The 19515-nt window shown below is 41.1% G+C and overlaps 1 protein-coding gene across 1 annotated transcript; it reads right to left on the bottom strand.

Moving 5' to 3' along the window:
- Positions 1 to 2309: 2309 nt before the first annotated feature.
- LOC133100838 (hyaluronan synthase 2-like) lies at positions 2310 to 4159 on the bottom strand. The gene is given in 5 exon segments (XM_061205323.1): positions 2310 to 2441; positions 2443 to 3046; positions 3230 to 3593; positions 3596 to 3964; positions 3967 to 4159. Coding segments are annotated over 5 exon segments (1662 nt in total).
- Positions 4160 to 19515: the final 15356 nt, after the last annotated feature.

Here is a 19515-nt window from a genome sequence, read left to right as displayed (position 1 = left end):
ATACTATAGTTTGTCCTTGTTACAAGTGGGAAAAAACCAGAGCCTTGACCAAGGGGGACGAGCCTAGAGCACAAAGAAACAGGTCAAAGGTAGGGGCGTAGGTGGAGCATCAAACAGGTGGGTCTAAGTGCTTCCTCCTTAGAGATGGGATTCTGGGCAAGGCAGGAGCTGGAGCTCTCACCCACCTTGTCATTCAACCAAGAATAGGGTTCATATCCCTGGTCTGCAACCCTTTCCATCCCCCTCAATAGTTGGGCCAAAGCATCCATGTTCTCTCACTTTCTATCCTATCTCTCCTGTTTAATTCTTTTTTTTTTCCTTATCAAAATTATCTTATTTACAAAAATATTCAATTATACTGTACATCCTATACTGGAAATACATTGAATAATTGCTAGAATAAATATAGGCAATTAATTCAATGTTTTATGAGAATGAGAGAATTTCACATTTGAATGTTATCAAAGCTTAAGTTAGAACATAAATAGTCAAAAAGGCAAACTCAGGTTTTAGACTCATTTAATGGCATGGTCTGTTTGTTTCTCACAAGCATTCCAATCAGTGAGAGTCTAAGTTGTAGAACATTATGTAACTTTTTGTACTCTGAAGGTAGAATGTGCAGTTTTTTTCTTAAGTAGGATGGATGGAATATAGGTATCTGCATAAAAAGGAAGCAGAAAGGCAAGAAACACATGGTTGAATACTTCTCCACATTTATGCTTCATCACAATACTTTTTATGCAACTCTTCATGTGTTCAATTGTGTTTTTAAACACAGGTCTACACAGCACCAGCTACAAGGCAAGATGGGTCATGTCAAAAGTCAAACTGGATAACTGAGACCCCAGAGTAACTAAATTAACAAGGCTGAGGGTACCTGGTCCATCAATTTTTTATGTGCCAGTTCTTGATATAACTATTAAACCTTGATATCATGTCTACTATGTAAACACATTTATGTAGGCCAGAACAGAAGAGATGAAGCAATTATCTGTATAATTCAGAAAAAATCTTCCCTAGAAAGTTAAAGAGGACATGTGGAGCTTGACTCTGCCAGTTTTGAATCTGTATGCCTTAGCCTTATTATAATTTATCCCAGTCACCCATATAAACCTCATACTAACATGTAAAGTGAACTGACAAGCTGGAAAAAAAAAAAGGTAGGTAAAGTATGTTCAATATATAGACAGGATCCAGTGAACACAGGTCACAGAACAAAATGATGAACTGCTTTGTATTTGTCCAAATTGTACAGATAATTTTTCCCACTTTCCTTTTTACTTAGCCTGGGAAAACACTGTGAGAATCTCCAAAGACTATCTTTAATACTCAGATTTTGTCCACTGCTGGATGCCTAGTGTTTTCTTTTGAGAACTAGCATTCTCTTTTTTTTTCAGTCTTATGAAAAAATTGTACTTTTCTACCTCTTTGGCCTTGATTTTCAGTGACTTCTTTTTTGTACACATAAGTATGAATTTCTACTCACAAAGTGTGACATGTATATTGGCCTTTTCTAAAGAAATGAAAAAAAGTTAAAATATTGAAAGTTTAAATACTTTTTCACAGAAACAAACTATTCAATTTTAAAGGGAGAGAGAGAGAGAAACATTTTATTCTCTCTATCATGAACAACATCAGTCAACCAAGCTTCACATTTTGGGTAGAAATTTTTTAAGTATGAATTTTTTCAGAACCTATTTTATTTAAAAAAAAAAAAGGAAGAACAGGTGTATTCTGGCAGAGAAGTAAAATATAAAATATACAAAATTTGTTTTAAAATTGGCATACAAAATTTTAAAACACAGTACAATTATATAAAAATACAGCACAGACAACGGCCTGTAAAATGTCCTTCGGCATTTCATTTGGTAGAGTTGAACAGAAAACCCTTTCTTAAAAAAAAATTAGCTATCAACACAGTCCATAAGTTAGGTTGTATATGTTGAAAGAACTTTTCCTTGAGTTTCCAAAATCCTCTTCTTCCATGGTTACCCACATAAAGCATGACTAGTGAGGTATATAGGGCAAAACACTGTTAGGCGGATGTACAATAAGGAAGAAGTGCATAAACAAAGAATTCGTCCCATTTTCATAGGCGTATCAGATTAAATGTGAGCTCTCCTTCTTCATGTATCATTTTACTTGGGCAGAATTAAAATAAACCCATACAAATGTCTTTGTTCAAGTCCCAGCAGCAGTGATGTGTCTCCTTTGGTGGCATTATCTGATGCCACAATACCGCACAGTCCCTAGAGGAACTAAGGTTCTGTGTGTGTCTGCATCTGTAACTGCAAACATCACATGTAAGATCATACATCAAGCACCATGTCATACTGTTGTCCCTTCTTCCGCCTGCCACAGTTTTTGATGAGAACCACATACAGTGTCAAAAACATGACCCAACAGCATGCATAGAGCAATGTTCCAACAATTAAAACGGTCTTGTTTGGATTCTGAGAATGGCTTTTTAGATTCCTTATAAATGGTGAAAACCACACCACCCAGGAGGATTGTATACCAAACTGATACTGGAATGAGTCCTATGAAATTAACAATGGATTTCCTTCCAGATGTGCCCCACCCAGCTTTGCTTATCGTTGCAACTGCAAACATCTTGGCGGGAAGTAAACTTGACATGTATAACATTGAGTAGAGGGACATGAAGACCATGATGATATTTCCTCTAAGGCAGCTGGCAGAAGATAATTTTATGAGACCCACTAACTGGACAGTTAACAAGAAATGGAGGATGTTCCAAATTTCACTCCTGTAGAAGAGCTGGATTACTGTGGCAATGAGAAAGAAAGGGAAGAACCCAGGGATGACTGCTTCATAGGTCATCCGCAAGTGATGTTTATGAAACCACATGGCATTGTACAGACACTCTCGGACATAGGACTTGCTCCAACGGGTCTGCTGGTTTAACCGTCTGAGATATCCCTTAGGTGTTTCAGTAAGGCATTTGGATCGAGCTGTGTATTTTGTTGCATAGCCCAGGCTCAGCACTCGGTTTGTTGGATGCCTGTCATCTCCAAAACTACAATGGCTGCCCATAAATTTTTTTTTTAATTATTTATTTGTTTATTATTTATTTTTGGCTCACGCCGTGTCTTTAGTTGCGGCATGCGGGATCCTTAGTTGCAGCATGCATGTGGGATCTAGTTCCCCAACCAGAGACAGAACCCGGGCCCCCTGCATTGGGAGCACAGAGTCCTACCCACTGGACCACCAGGGAAGTCCCCTGCCCATAAATTTTTGATTGTACCAGTCTTCCACAAATTCATGCAGTAAGGAGTTTCTGTACATTCCCAGAGGTCCACTAATGCACTGGACACAACCAAAATAAGACTGACAGGCCCTTTCTATGTTAAAAGCCATCCAGTATCTCACACTGCTGAGGAAGGAGATCCAGGAATCATACTTGTTTAAAAGCTGGACGTCTCCCCCGACACCTCCAACCATGGGATCTTCTTCTAAAACTTTTACCATCTCCACTGATGAGGCAGGGTCAAGCATGGTGTCTGAATCACAAACCTGTACATAATCCACACTTCGTCCCAGTGCTCTGAAAGCCGTGTACATGACTTCTCTTTTCCACCCCATTTTTGCATGATGCAAATACTCTTGTTGGATAAGACCAACTGGGTGACATGTTGTGAGCTTTCTTTATGTGACTCATCTGTCTCACCAGGACCCTTCATGTGGAAGTTGTTCTTCCAGATATAAGTGGCTGATTTGTCCCTGCCCATGACGTCACTGAAGATGTCCATCATGTAAAGGTCTTCTTCTGAGTTTCCATCTATGACCATGACAACTTTAATTCCAGGGAAGGTTAGCCTTTTCACAGATTGCAAACATTTCCATAAGTAGTCTGGATCTTCTTGATATACAGCAATGCAAAGAGCAACAGTTCTGTTCAACTTAATGGGGGCTTCTAGAGATTTTTTCATTTTTCGGCGCTCCAAAAGGCAAACAGGCTTTGGATGAGGAGGTGTGATGCTAAAAAGGCACCATATAGTCCAAAAGAGAAATAGTAATTATCTGTTTGGATAAGTTGGTAGCCAACAATATATGCAGTTGTGATTCCAAGGAGGAGAGAAACTCCAAAAAGCATGGTTCCAATTATTCTCAGGATACGTAGAAACCTCTTACAATACATCTTGTTCAGCTCTTGGTCAAAAAGTTGTGTTCAGCCTGTCTGTGTTGTCCCGGAGTGTCAGTGGTGGGCAGTTTCCAAAACTGAGGTAATAGGAGAGCAGATGCATTTGAGACAACTGGCCAAAAAAAAAAAATTTAAAAAGGATGGGGGAGTCTTAAATATTTAGGTCTCCTCCACTTAAAAAAAATCACTAGTATTTTTTAATATTTCCATTGCACTTCAATCTACTAATTCTTAAAAGAAAATGTTATCTGTGCTTTGAAAATAAATTAACTTTATTTTATTTTATGCTCTAGTTCCCCTCCCCTAATATCGGAAAGTCTTTTCTCTTTTTTTGTATTAAAAAAACAAACAACAACAACAACAAAAAAAACAAAAAAAACAAAAAAAGGCCTGGTGAAAACTTAGCAGAATCCAGGAAGTGTAGAATTGGGGGAAAGTAGAATTTGGGGGAAGTGTAGAATTGGGGGACTTGGTTCAAGTCCCTGGTTCCATGGGCTGCTGGAAGCCAGGACTGGGTAATTCTTCTCAGATGGCTTGACTTCTCCTTCTTCATGGTTGTTGCCTTTCTGCCTCCTCCAACTTAAGGGGGGGGGTCTCTTGCTTACTTCTTCACAAATGACATTAGATTCTTATTTTGCAGAAAAGATAGAAACTATCACCTGTGAATTCCTCAAATTCTTGATAATTTTGTGAATTGATCCTCACAACTCCTGTGTCCATCTCTCCCTTCTTGGTCTCCTCAATCCCTCTACCCGTGCTCTGGATCCCACCACTTTCCTTAGGTGGATCTCTCACTTTCATTAGGAACTTTGTTCCATCTTCTATCTTCTTGCTCCTGTACCCTAAAGCTCTCTCTCTGCAGTGGCTCATTCCCCTTTAGGATACTAACATGCTCCATTATCTCACAGCTCAAAGCAAACCAACCACAGCAGCCCTCTCTGGATCACAAACGGAATCCTTGAATCCTAATGTCACGTGAATTTCTGAAAGCATTTGACCTTGGTGCCCACTTATTCTTAAAGATCTTTCCTCCCATGGCCTCTGGAACAACAATCTCTCCTGAATCACCTCCTCCTTTGCTTGCCTTTTCCTATTTCTCCCATGGGTTCCTCTTTATCTTTACACCCAACAGCACAACGGATAACACCTTCCGGATGATTCCATCAGCACTAGAAATTAAAAATATCCAAAACAAAATTCATATTCTCTCCCAATCCATCCTCCATCCTCTGCTTTCTAGCTCTGTGATCTTTCAGCCTGAAACCCAAGTCCATCCAGGTCTCCTCTCTCTTGCATAACTCACGTTTAATCAAAACCTCCTAAATATCTCTACCACTAGTAAGTGCCTCTTTAGCTCTACATTTCTATGCTAGTTTTGGTAACACAACTAGTCTGAACTATGAAGAGGCTTTTTTTCCAGGTCTCTCTGACCTTTAATCCATTCTTCACACTTTGCCAGAGTGACTTTTCTAAAATGCAAAACTGATTTGTTTACTTAATTACCCCAAATCTTCAACGGCTTCTACTTCCTAGAATTAAAATTCTTCGACTTACCCTCTGGTATTCATGACCTGGTTTCTGCCTACCTATCTAGTTTCATCCACCACTCCATGCACTTTGTGATCTCGAAACCATTGCACACACAGCTCTCCAACCTGCCATGAGCTGGTCCAGCACCTCTGACTTTGCATATGCTGTTTCCTATGTCTGAGATTTTCTCCCTTGTTAAATACCTAGCAATCTCAAAATTGCTTTTTAAGACTCAGGAAGCAACACCCCCTTTGTAGGGACTGACTTGCTCTACAAGCTCCATGTACTTTGAAAGCAGGTCTTCTTCCAGTTTTATCACACTGTAATGTAATTTATATGTCTGCCCCTGCTCCTAGCCTATGAACTCGAGGCCAGAGATTGTTTCCTCAGCACTTGATATGGTGTCTGACCCACAACAGGTGCTCAATAAACATCTATGAAAGGAAGGAAGACTTAGGAAGAGAGAGAAAAGAAAAAAGAAGAAATGAAGAAAAGAAATGGTATGTAGTGCATTTATTTCTCTGCCTAAGAAACCACTGTACAGCTGCTCAGGTTAAAGACAAACATATTAAGGTCATCAAAGAGGTGGGAGGAGGACAGAATGGCTCAGATTCTAGGCTGTGACTCAGTGGATGGTTGTTGTATCATCACTGAGAGAGGGAGCGGATGGGAAACAGGTCTGGGAGGGAATATGAGTTTAGTTTTGGACACACTAAGTTTTTAGTGGTTAAGATACTATAAAGCTCAGATTAAATATTTATATATGGTTATCTATTTTCCACATTCAAAACTGACTCAGTATTTTATCTTTTTTGATGCAAAGATTGTCTATGAAATGAGCACTAAAATTAGAAACTTAATACTAGAGCATCATGGCACCTTGGCCCAAGAGGGTGATACACTGGGACTTGGTCAAGCTATGCTAATCAGCTAATGCTGATTATGACCCTTAAGGAATGATCTTGAGCGGGAAAGTCAATTTATTCTGAACTGAGTCATGACCATATTGGTGGGCTTTCTTTAAAAACGGTAAAGTGGAAGTAATGGCATTGATAAACATAGGCAGGCACAGAATACTTGTCAACAGGCTCCTGGTGATGAATGAGTCTAATTGTTACTAAGTCAATTGACCACAGTTGGACAATTGTGGGCATCATCCATAGATATGTCCTTTCTTCTCCTCCCAAATATAATAAGTATGTTTTCCAAACTGATTTTGGGACACAAATGCCACAGCCTCAGCCCCTCCCCAGCTTTTCTCATGCATTCTCTCCCACCCTCACCTCCAGTGAGCTTTGTAGGAAATGAAAAAGGGTGGCTGTTTCACTGTTACTGGTACTACCTACTTTCCTGACCACAAATAATAAACTTCTGTAAATCTGTGCTTTTTTGACACTCATGTGCCCCTATGCATGGAAAAAAAAAACTTCTACCCAGTCCTCAAGAGAATTCAATGAGAAAAATTTACTGCTAACACACTGACCCATTTAGCAAATGCTTTGAGAATTAAGCCAAAATCTGAGTTTCTCCTGCTACCCCTAACTGATGTCCTCCGTTCCGCAACGTTTTCTCCATGTATCAACTCTTCCTGGTTGCCCAGTTCCATGCTTTTTTCTGATTTTCTTAAATCCTCGAATAATTTAAGGCTTCTGCTTTTCTGTTTTTAAAAAAAATCTCCGTGTTGTGAGGCAAATGGTGTGGAAAGGGTAATAGCAAAAAGGTAGAAAAATATCACATAATTCTAATCTCAATCTAGCTCGAGACAAGCTCTGTGAAGGCAGGGGCCACTTCTGCTTATGACCCTATATCCTGGGAGTGCTGTAGCTGGCACAGTAATGTTTCTGTGATGAATCTAGTTTAATTGTGTGTGTTCTTGACCCAAAAGTGAAATTTATCTGAACATTCACAGAAGTTAATCTAAAATAACTCAAGTCGTTATGTCTTCAAGCTTGGGTAAGGAGCCTAGAGGACGTTCAGATGCCCAAGGGGCAAGGGCCACGTGTTGATATTTTTTCTAGAGTCATGAAAATGAAAATGAGATTTAAACTTTTTTTTTTTTTTGGCTGCGTTGGGCCTTCATTGCTGTGCGCGGGCTTTCTCTAGTTGTGGCGAGCGGGAGCTACTCTTCGCTGCGGTGCATAGGCTTCTTATTGTGGTGGCTTCTCTTGTTGCGGAGCACAGGCTCTAGAGTGCAGGCTCAGTAGTTGTGGTGCACGGGCTTAGCTGCTCCGTGGCATGTGGGATCTTCCCAGACCAGGGATCAAACCTGTGTCCCCTGCATTGGCAGGAGGATTCTTAACCACTGCGCCATCAGGGAAGTCCCAGATTTAAACATTTTTAACATCAACATCCTTAGAATCAATGCACTTGATAAATATTTGTTGAATGAATGGGAATATTACTTTCTAAAAACAGAGTATTTATCTTCTATAAATAAAGATGAAAGAGGTCCCATCATTTTCCTATTTCTCTCTAAAAACCCAAACACCCAAATAGAATTTCTTTTATTTACCTGTTTATTCTAATATTTTCTATGAGTTAATTGTTTTCAGTTGAAAAAAAATTCCTAACCCTGTCTTAGAATTTGTAAAATAATCACAAGTGGCCTAAATCACTCTTTCCCATATTTGGAACCTAAGTTTGCTAGCACCTCATTTATGAAAGAGGAAGTAGTTTTCAACCCTGAGCAATACAATCTTTGCCTGATATAGTCAGTCAGAGAAAAAAAGAAACATGAGCGAGCAGAGGCAGAATATGTCAGAGAAAAATATAAAAACAATAAAATTGCAACTTAATCTATCCAGATTGGTTTTAGCTAATAATTTACTGACTGTGATCCTTGAATTGCTTTTCTCTTTTATGCTCAATGAGCATGGTCATTCAGCATCCCTCTGTGTACCTTGGCTTTGCACCTTTCCTTCTTCGAAAGGGCTTTCAGTAAATTGATACCTGGTTTTTAGATTTGCTTTGTCTCTTCATCAGAGTCACTAAGAAAATAACTGATTCATGAATAATCAACCTCTAGGCAGCAAACCTGTAAGTAGGTATTTTAGCTCTCACTCCCTCCAGAAATCAGAGCCTGGGATTGTTGATGAAAGGAGAATTATTTGGGGAAGTGCTCCCAGAGAACAGGAGTAGGGTGCCAGGAGAGTGAAACAGGGAGGGAGGGAAAGCAGGAGGGTGCATTTTGAGATGGTCCAAGGAGGTGTGCAGAATAAGCCTCTGAAGATCCCATCGCAGGGATGGAAGAGGGAGCATTTATCCAACCGCTCCCATCCCACATAGGTCAAAGGGAGTGTTAAATGAAGTGTTAAATCCTTCACTCTCAGGTTTGCACATGCTCCAGTGCTAAACAGTTATGATTTCGGAGGAGCTCTGAGGTAGAAAGCAGGGGGCTCCTGCAGTCTGGCTGAGGTGAGGTGCCTCAGCTTATATACGAGAAACTAGAATAAAAGGCAGGTGAGAAGATGTGAGGTGGGATGAATAATGTGCCTGATACACAAGGCAGGTTGAAAGGGATTAGTTTAAAAAAAAAAAGAGCTTCAAGGAAACAAAATACTAATACATAAAAATGCTGGAGATTTGCTTGGCTCTGGAATGATCTCTTTCCTTCATCTCCTAAAAATGTACCTGTTCTTCATTGCTGGCTTAAATCAGAGTTCTTGCCAAAAGTTTTATCAACAGAAAGTCAACTTTGCCCCATTCTGATTTGGCACTCAGCTCACCGCTCATCTAGATCACTCTTTAGTTATATGTATTTGTGTGTATTTGTCCAATAAATTTCATTACAAACTTCTTAAGAATGAGGGGTAGCATCTTAAGTCTCATTGTATTGGCTCCTTTGGGCTTAACACAATGCTTTATTATATGGCCACCTAAATCCCCAACTTTCACACTGGCTGGAAGGTCACCGGAGACAGATTCACATCACATCTACGTATATTAATTCTTAATTTCTAATTGCAAATTAGAATTTTGATATCTTAGGTCTGGTTTGAGTAACTCGACACTACCTTATGTTGGAATTGTAGCTGTGTGTGTAAGGCTGAAGGACAAATTTCAGAGCAAGCCTGTCTCTCTCAATCAAGAGACTTTCACAATTTTCCCCAAGAAGATGATACATATCTGTTGTCTATACAGACATAGAGTTTCAAATTTTAGACTCCAGTTTCCTCATAATTTCACTACCTCTATTAGTTTCATTTTTTAACCACATTAAGTAAATTCCTGTTTCACAGCAGTACAAAAAACCTACATAATAACATTATTAATACATTTTCTAGCCACATCTTAAAGCCAAATTATCAAAAGATTGTGAAATATAAGTTGTAGGAGCAACTGGAATCTTCTCTATTAAAAAAAAAGGTGAAACAAATGCATTTTTTAAAAAAACTCTTAAAATGTTAAACAAAATTAATCCCTTGAGATTCATTCCATTATTGTTGCTACTACATTTTTTGCTATTTCAATAGTTAATGCTTTGAAATTTGGAATCCAACAAAACATAACAGGTGACAAAAGTAAAAATAATGTCTAAATAAGTGTGAAAACTAAAGTTTCTATTTTGCATGTCAGAAGCAAGACCCAAGATTAAGTTCATGTGATAAACAGTTAATATATTATGGAAAGTAAATCACCATGAAATAGTTACTTAAAATGTTCTGCCTCAATTTCAATACTGAAGGAAGATCTTTTAAATTTTCTTCCAGAGAAAGTTTTTGATCTTTGCTATCAGATTCAGGACCAGGAAACAAAATTTAATAATAAAGATTCATAAGTACTTCTCCCAGAAATTCTTCTGGAACTTATCTATTTGAAAAAAATTTTTTTTGCTAAGGTCTAATCAATAAACGTGGTGTTATGCTTATCTCTGCCCTATCAAAGTCTATAATAAATGTTCAGTCAAAATATTTGTATGTTAGTCTTTATGGGAGAACCTCCCTAAATTTTCTCAAAATATTCCAAACTCCATGTGTCCCAAACTAAAGTCACCCTGTTCCCAGTCCTCAAATAAGTGTCTTTTCCTTTAGTTCTCACCTTGATGAAGGCAAGAAACATCCACCACTTTGATCTGGAAGTCATCCCTCCTGGCCATTTACCAAGTCCTCAGGCTTTTATCTATTTCCTTTTCTTCCCTATGTATCACTTTAGTTGAGGCTCTTCCCGTTTCTGGAACTTATCTTGTATACATTCTTATAAGCACACTAGCATAGAGCTTGGATTGGTTCAAGATGGTGGAGTAGAAGGACATGCACTCACCCCTTCTTGCAAGAGCACCGGAATCACAACTAACTGCTGAACAACATCAACAGGAAGTCGCTGGAACCAACCAAAAAAGATACCCACATCCAGAGACAAAGGAGAAGCCACAATGAGATGGTAGGAGGGGCGCAATCATGATAAAATCAAATCCCATAACCACTGGGTGGGCGACTCACAAACTGTAGATCAATTAATTATACCACAGAAGTCCACCCACTGGAGTGAAGGTTCTTAGCCCCATGTCAGGCTTCCCAACCTGGGGATACAGAGAATCTGACTTTGAAGGCCAGCAGAATTTGATTGCAGGACTTTCACAGGACTGGGGGAAACAGAGACTCCACTCTTGAAGGGCACACATAAAGTCCTGTGTGCATTAGCACCCAGGAGAAAGGAGCAGTGACCCCATAGGAGACTGAACCAGACCTACCTGCTAGTGTTGGAGGGTCTCCTGGGGGGGAGGCGGGGGTGGGACGGCTGTGGCTCACCACAGGGACAAGGACACTGGCACTGACAACAGCACTTCTTGGAAATACTCATTGGCATGAGCCCTCCCAGGGACTGCCGTTAGCCACAGCAAACAGCCTGTAGGCTCCAGTGCTGGGTTGCCTCAGGCCAAACAACCAAGAGGGAAGGAACACAGCCACATCCATCAACAGACAAGTGGACTAAAGTTTTACTGAGCACATCCCTGCCCACAAGAGCAAGACCCCATAAGGTTAACAGCTGATCTTTCAGCAGAAACTCTGCAAGCCAGAAGGAAGTGGCAGGACATATTTAAAGTGATGAAAGGGAAAAACCTACAATCAAGATTACTCTACCCAGCAAGGATCTCATTCAGATTCAACAGAGAAGTTAAAACCTTTACAGACAAGCAAAAGCTAAGAGAATTCAGCACCAACAAACCAGCTTTACAACAAATGCTAAAGGAACTTCTCTAGGCAGGAAAACAAGACAAGGAAAAGACCTACAATAACAAACCCAAAACAATTAAGAAAATGGTAATAGGAACATACATATGGATAATTACCTTAAATGTAAATGGATTAAATGCTCCAACCAAAAGACACAGACTGGCTGAATGGATACAAAAACAAGACCCATATATATGCTGTCTACAAGAGACTCACTTCAGACCTAGGGACACAGAGACTGAAAGTGAGTGGATGGAAAAAGATATTCCATGCAAATGGAAATCAAAAGAAAGCTGCAGTAGCAATTCTCATATCAGACAAAATAGACTTTAAAATAAAGATTATTACAACAGACAAAGAAGGACACTACATAATGATCAAGGGAACATAGACGCAAATATCCTCAACAAAATACTAGCAATTCGAATGCACAATACATTAAAAGGATCATACACCACAATCAAGTGAGATTTATCCCAGGGAATGCAAGGATTTTTCAATATCTGCAAATCAATCAGTGTGATACACCACATTAACAAATTGAAGAAAAACCATATGATCATCTCAATAGATGCAGAAAAAGCTTTTGGTAAAAATTCAATATCCATTTACAATAAAAACTCTCCAGAAAGTGGGCATAGAGGGAACCCACCTCAACATAATAAGGCCATATATGACAAACCCATAGCTAACATCATACTCAACAGTGTAAAGCGGAAAGCATTTCCTCTAAGATTGGGAACAAGACAAGGATGTCCACTCTCACCACTTTTATTCAACATAGTTTTGGAAGTCCTAGCCGCAGCAATCAGAGAAGAAAAAGAAATAAAAGGAATCCAAATTGGAAAAGACGTTAAACTGTCACTGTTTGCAGATGACATGATACTATGCATAGAAAATCCTAAAGACACTACCAGAAAACTACTAGAGCTCATCAATGAATTTGGCAAAGCTGTAGGTTACAAAATTAATACACAGAAATCTGTTGCATTTCTATACACTAACAATGAAAGACAAATTCAAGAAACAATCCCATTTACCATCACATCAAAAAGAATAAAATACCTAGGAATAAACCTACCTAAGGAGGCTAAAGACCTGTACTCTGAAAACTATAAGACGCTGATGCAAGAAATTGAAGACGACACCAACAGATGGAAAGATATACCGTGTTCTTGGATTGGAAGCATCAATATTGTCCAGATGACTATACTACCCAAGGCAATCTACAGATTTATTGCAATCCCTATCAAATTACCAATGGCATTTTTCACAGAACTAGAACAAAAATATCTTAAAATTTGTATGGAGACTCAAAAGACCCCGAATAGCCAAAACAATCTTGAGAAAGAAAAACAGAGCTGGAGGAATCAGGCTTCCTGACTTCAGACTACACTACAAAGCTATAGTCATCAAAACAATATGGTACTGGCACAAAAACAGACATATAGATCAATGGAGCAGGATAGAAAGCCCAGAGAAAAACCTATGCATCTATGGTCAATTAATCTATGACAAAGGAGGCAAGACTATACAGTGGTGGAAAGACAGTCTCTTCAACAAATGGTGCTGGGACAACTGGACAGCTACATGTAAAAAAATAAAATCAGATCATTCTTTAACACCATACAAAAAAGTAAGCTCAAAATGGATTAAAGACCTAAATGTGAGACCAAACACTATAAAACTCCTAGAGGAAAACATAGGCAGAACACTCTCTGACATAAATTGCAGCAATATCTTTTTCGATCCATCTCCCAGAGTAATGGGAATAAAAACAAGAATAAACAAATGAGACCTAATTAAATTCAAAAGCTTTTGCACAGCAAAGAAAACCATAAACACAGTGAAAAGACAACCCACAGAATGGGAGAAAATGTTTGCAAATGATGTGACCGACAAGGGATTAGTCTCCAAAATATACAAACAGCTCATGTGGCTTAATATCATCAAAACAAACAACCCAATCAAAAAATGGGCAGAAGACCTAAATAGACATTTCTCCAAAGAAGACATACAGATGGCCAAGAGGCACATGAAAAGATGTTCAACATCGTGAATTTTTAGAGAAATGCAAATCAAAACTACAGTGAGATATCACCTCACACCAGTCAAAATGGCTATTATCAAAAAGTCCACAAACAATAAATGCTGGAGAGGGTGTGGAGAGAAGGGAACCCTCCTGCACTGTTGGTGGGAATGTAAATTGGTACAGCCGCTATGGAGAACAGTATGGAGGTTTCTTAAAAAACTAAAAATAGAGCTACCATATGACCCTGCAATCCCACTCCTGGGCATATATCCAGAGAAAAACATGGTTCGAAAGTATACATGCACCCCAGTGTTCATTGCAGCACTGTTTACAATAGCCAAGATATGGAAGCAACCTAAATGTCCATCAACAGAGGAATGGATAAAGAAGATGTGGTACATATATACAATGGAATATTACTCAGCCATTAAAAAGAATGAAATAATGCCATTTGCAGCAACATGGATGGACCTAGAGATTGTCGTACTGAGTGAAGTAAGTCACACAGAGAAAGAGAAATATTGTATGATATCGCTTATATGCGGAATGTAAAAAGAAATGATACAAATGAACTTATTTACAGAACAGAAACAAACTCATAAACTTAGAGAATGAAGTTATGGTTACCAGGGGGTAAGGGTGGAGGGAAGGGATAGTGAGGGTGTTTGGTTTTGACATATCACACAGCTATATTTAAAACCAGTAACCAGCCAGGACCTACCATATAGCACAGGGAACTCTGCTCAATGTTATGTAGCAGCCTGGATGGGGGGGCAGTTAGGGGGAGAGTGGATACGTGTATGGCTGAGTCACTTTGCTGTGCACCTGAAACTATCACAACATTGTTAATCGGCTATAGTCCAATATAAAATAAAAAGTTCAAAAAAAAAGATACCACAATAAAAAAAAAAAACTAGTATAGAAAGAGCACAAGAAAATGTTTGAGTTAACACAGAGCACTGTCTTCTTTTGGGTCTAAAACACTAAGACAATGGGGATGAGCTGTAGGAAGACTTAGTGAGTCTCAGAAAGACAGAAAAGTGTTGGGAAATTCTAAAGCAGCCATGGTTAATAAAAATTGCACTTTGGCAAAAATAATCAAGATGATATCAGACAGTTATAACCCAGGAAAGTGTTTTCTGAAACAGCTGCTTAATGTGCTGGTATGGACCCCAACTCCCTGAAATGTTAGGCCATGATTAAGAAAAAATTCTGTTTTTATACCAAGTTATTACTTCACAGAACATGTATTATCATCAGCAATCCTTTTGCCTTATCAAGAGATCCATGATGCCTTTTCAGAGAAAAGCAACTCCAATGGCTGGTCAATTACATAGCCCCTACTATGTGCCAGGTACTGTTCCTCACAACAAACTTATGATATAGATATTATTATAATATCCATTTTACAGATGAGGAAATTGAGGCATGGAGAGGTTAGATAATTGACCGAAGGTCATGTGGTTAGTAAGTATTGGAGCCAGGATTCAAACATAGGCAGTCTGGCTCTACGGCTTCTGTCTTGGAATTCCATCATATCTCTCTAATACTTGACTTCCAAGAATGAAGACCTGCCATAGAAAGAGTGAACATATGGAGCAACTTCCTCAGGGAATCTGGAAATAAGAAAGTTCTCAGAGACAAAGGATCAATTGAGATTGGCCTCAGCCATAGGTCTGCTACATCAGTTAAGGAGACTGAACAACTCCCAGGACTATAAACTCCTCGACAGCCACATAAAGGGATTAGCCTCTTTAGAGAGGCAATCTGTTAGTCTCACGTGGCACTGGTGAGTCATGGGAGAGTGGAAAAGGAGTTGGTGACCAGGTTTTTGGGCAAGCAGTGTCTGGTAAGGAGGACCCATGGGCTGACTGAAGTGTCCAGTCCTAGTGAGACGCAGATGAATGAGGCCCCCAGCCTAAGAATCCCTGATATTCTTTTATCCTGTGTAGTTTGATTGCAGTGAGGATGTGCCTGGAGCAGGCTACACAAATAACCAGTCTGATAAAAATGAACAACAATTAGTATTTTGATGAATAGATGTGTGTTTATCAGGACAAATCAGCTTCCTTGTATCTGATCAGCTCTGGAGAACTGGAAAGAATGAATTTCTGGAGTGTAGCCCTGCAAGTCTCAGGGCCAGATCTGGAACCTGTTTTACCAAGGCACATGCCACCTTACGAGTCTCTTGGCAACCAACCTATCTCTTTCCCTGGTGACAACCTGACTGCACTATACATATGACTTAGAAAAACTGGTAATTCCCTGGTGGTCCAGTGGTTAGAACTCCGAGCTTTCACTGCCAAGGGCTCGAGTTCAATCCCTGGTAGGAGCTGCAAGCTATGCGGCAAAAAAAAAAGAAAAGAAAAGAAAAATTATACAAGACATCCTAAAAACACATGTGGGGCTTGAAAGTCTGGAAAGATAAAGGCAATGCGATTATATGTCTGAAGTCTATAATAGTTTGAAATATATGGCTAGGATGAATTGGTGGTAGTTTGCCGATTTCTAGAATAATGAAACTACAACGTAACTTTCAAAAATTAAAGAAGTTGGTTTTGGATAAAGAGGTGTATGTTAGCAGATATAAAATTCATTCCAGGGGGTTGAAAATACAATCCCTTTAGTGTTTATCGGGCACTCGTTAAATGCTGAGTACTGAGCTGGGCATTTCAGAGAGAACATGGAAAGCAAGGGGTAGCAAAGGCCCCATTTTCTGCCCAAAAGTTGTTGGCAGTCCAGCAGTTGAGGGTAAGACAAAGACCCCAAAAGCTGCACTAGAAAACAGGTTAATATGGGTGGAACAAAGGAAACAGAGATCGCATCTTTTGAGACAGTCGGGGTGGGCATCACCAGCCATTCCTCAATGCCATGATAAGACGTCTTTCTGGATTGCTGGGCACAGTGCCATCAGGATCAGTTGCAGCAGAAGTGCCCTCACTCTTTGCCTTGACTCCCTCCACCTGGCGTGGCTTCAGCTTCTTATTTGGGGAACTCAGTTTAAGCAGCTGTTTCTTGTCGGCTGATATTTTCTTGAATAAACAGTGCCCCATCTTCAGAAAAACAACGTCTCCACCTCACTCCTCAGGCTGCCCCCTCACATCTACAGAAACATTGAAAACAATCCCAATAATCCAAAAGAAGAACAGAAAAGGGAGAGAAGATCCCGCCAGCACTCCAGACACAGAAGCCATTTCCATTTCCAGGGCGCTCCCTAGCCTGTCCCAGGTGTGACCTAATGAGCAGTCTCAATGGGCTAAAAGGTGGCACGGGCTCCACCACCTCCAGAATGTGCAGGCAAATCATGCCTGGGATTGGTCACTTCTGAGCTCAGAAGCCCAGGCAGCTTCAAAGACTGGAAAGATTGAAGAATGATAAGTGGGCAAGTTGCGAAAGCAAAGGCCTTGAAATCTGGTGACTGCACACACTTGTTGATGGAAGGTGGGGTAACAAGAACCAGTAGGTGCTTTTAGGAAGGGGTCGCTCTCCCGAACCCCACCCTAGTCTTGCACAAGGTCAGCACAGAAAAGGGATTAGGAAATAAAATGAAATGAATCCTCTCTTAATATTACTTTTCAAGTCTTTCAGGTTTTTTTTTTTACTTAATCTTGGTTTTACTCATTGGGAGTGAAAGTGACAAAGCCCAAACTTTTTTTTTTTTTTTTTTTTTGAGGCAAAGGGTCAGTGTCAATACCTGTAGGGATAAAACCTTTTTAAAACCTGTTTTACTAAGAGGGGAGTAGTCAAGTAAATGGCCTTTTGCATTTCAGCTCTGCTTTCATTGGCTGTGTATCTTTATGCAAATGACTGAAATCTCTCAGTCTCAAACTTTCTCATCTGTATTATGGGGATAATAAGCCTACTTAGGATTGTAGTGAGCATTATATGAAAGAACACAAATCCTTCCGCACACTGCCTGGCACATATCAAGCTGACAATACCAGGCTGCACTTCTCATCATTTTAAACCAAAGTCATTGTCAATTAAGGCAAAAAAAAAAAAAAAAAAAAAAGAGAGTGGCATTCCGGGATCATACGTCTCTATGGTGCGAATAAATATATTCAGATGTCCTTTGGCTGACGCTTTTAGGACCAGCCAAGGCTCAGCAAAGCCAAGAGTCGTGCAGGAGCGAACCGATTTGTCTGCCAAGAATTCTGGCCAGCACTTTTTAAGTTCGCAGAAGCACACACCCTATGCCCTCGTCTGGGGCCATCCCCGAACTCCAGCAGGGCTGGAGCAACCCCGGCAGAAGCGCGTTCCTTGGCGCCCACCCAGAAGCCAGACGGACACACCCGCGGGAAGTAAACTTGACCAGACTCTGGAGCTCACCGAGCGGCGCGGGCGCAGCGGGGAGCGCGCGGGCGTCCAGGGACCCTCCCGGCGACCCCCGCCCGGGCTGCCCGCGGGGCGCGCTGCTCACCTGCCAGGCCCGGCGGCACCACGGCGGCCAGCAGCAGCAGCAGCAGCGGGGCCGGCGGCGAGGGCAGCCCGAGGCTCCCGTCCGGGCTGCGGCGGGACATCGCTCGGCGGCCGCGATCTCCGCTCGGCTGGACCAGGCGGCTGTTGGCAGAGCGGTTCTGCGGCCGGTAGCGGGGCGCAGCGATGCAGAGTTTGGGGCGTCCTTAACTTTCCTCTCTCATGAGCCCGGCCTGTTTGGGGCTTTTAGAGGCGAGGAAGCCTCACGTGGCCTTGAAGACAACCTTCGCCCTGTTGGGCCCCAGTCGGGGAAGGGCGGGTCCTTTCTGACCCTCTAGCGCCCTGTGGGCAGGGCTGGGACAGTTCCCCTCCTGCACTTCTGGGACCTGCCGAGGCTACGTGCTGCTTTCTCCTCACTCGTCGGGAGGTTTGGCGGCCCAGGGCTGGAACAAATCAGTTCATGTCCACACCGCTAGCCTCTAGGGCCGGCCACTTGTCTGCAGCAGCTGGGAGGAGACCCCCTGGGCCGTGGAGAAATGCATACCCCTGCCTACACGCAGCTCCGATTCTTCGCCATTCTGGAGAGGTCTTCACTGGTCCTTCTAACTCCAGGATTAGTGCCCTTCCATCTCAGGCTGTTTAACCTAAATCCATTGGCTGCGGCTCAAGACTTTGGATCGTTTGCTTTTCTCCTCATTGGCTGGATCCACCACTGGCGAGTGATTCAGACGGGTCTGAAACCAGATATATCCCCAAAACCCCTGTGAAGTCCCCATTTCTGTGCAGGATCAGTTGACAGTGACATTGTGAAGTAGGCAAAACTATGCCTTGGGTAACATTGTGAAGTTGGCAGAGGGTGTCCTAGGTGACATTGTGAAGTAGGCAAAAGGCATTTTATTTATTCAGTAAGCATCTGTTGAGCCCACCTTTTGTGTCAGGTACCAGTGATATAAAGACCATTAACAGCATGTCTATGACAGGCAAGCAGGGATAAAACCGTATAAATAAACAGGTACTGGAAGCTGGCGTTATTGCTGCAATAGAGCTCTGCTTAAGGGTCGGTGAGGGAACCCAGCTGGGGGCCTAGACACCCCCTTCTTCTCCATCTTTCTTCCAAGCTTAACTGAAGTGTTAATGGGAAGGGGGGAAAAGAGGCACATTTCCTAGAAGGGGAAACACATTTGTAATCGCTAGAAAAGGTA

This window comes from Eubalaena glacialis, chromosome 11 (assembly GCF_028564815.1).
Source record: "Eubalaena glacialis isolate mEubGla1 chromosome 11, mEubGla1.1.hap2.+ XY, whole genome shotgun sequence".
Taxonomy (NCBI): Eukaryota; Metazoa; Chordata; class Mammalia; order Artiodactyla; family Balaenidae; genus Eubalaena; species Eubalaena glacialis.
Note: the sequence above shows the minus strand (reverse complement) of the source record. Positions and strands in the feature narration are given on the sequence as shown.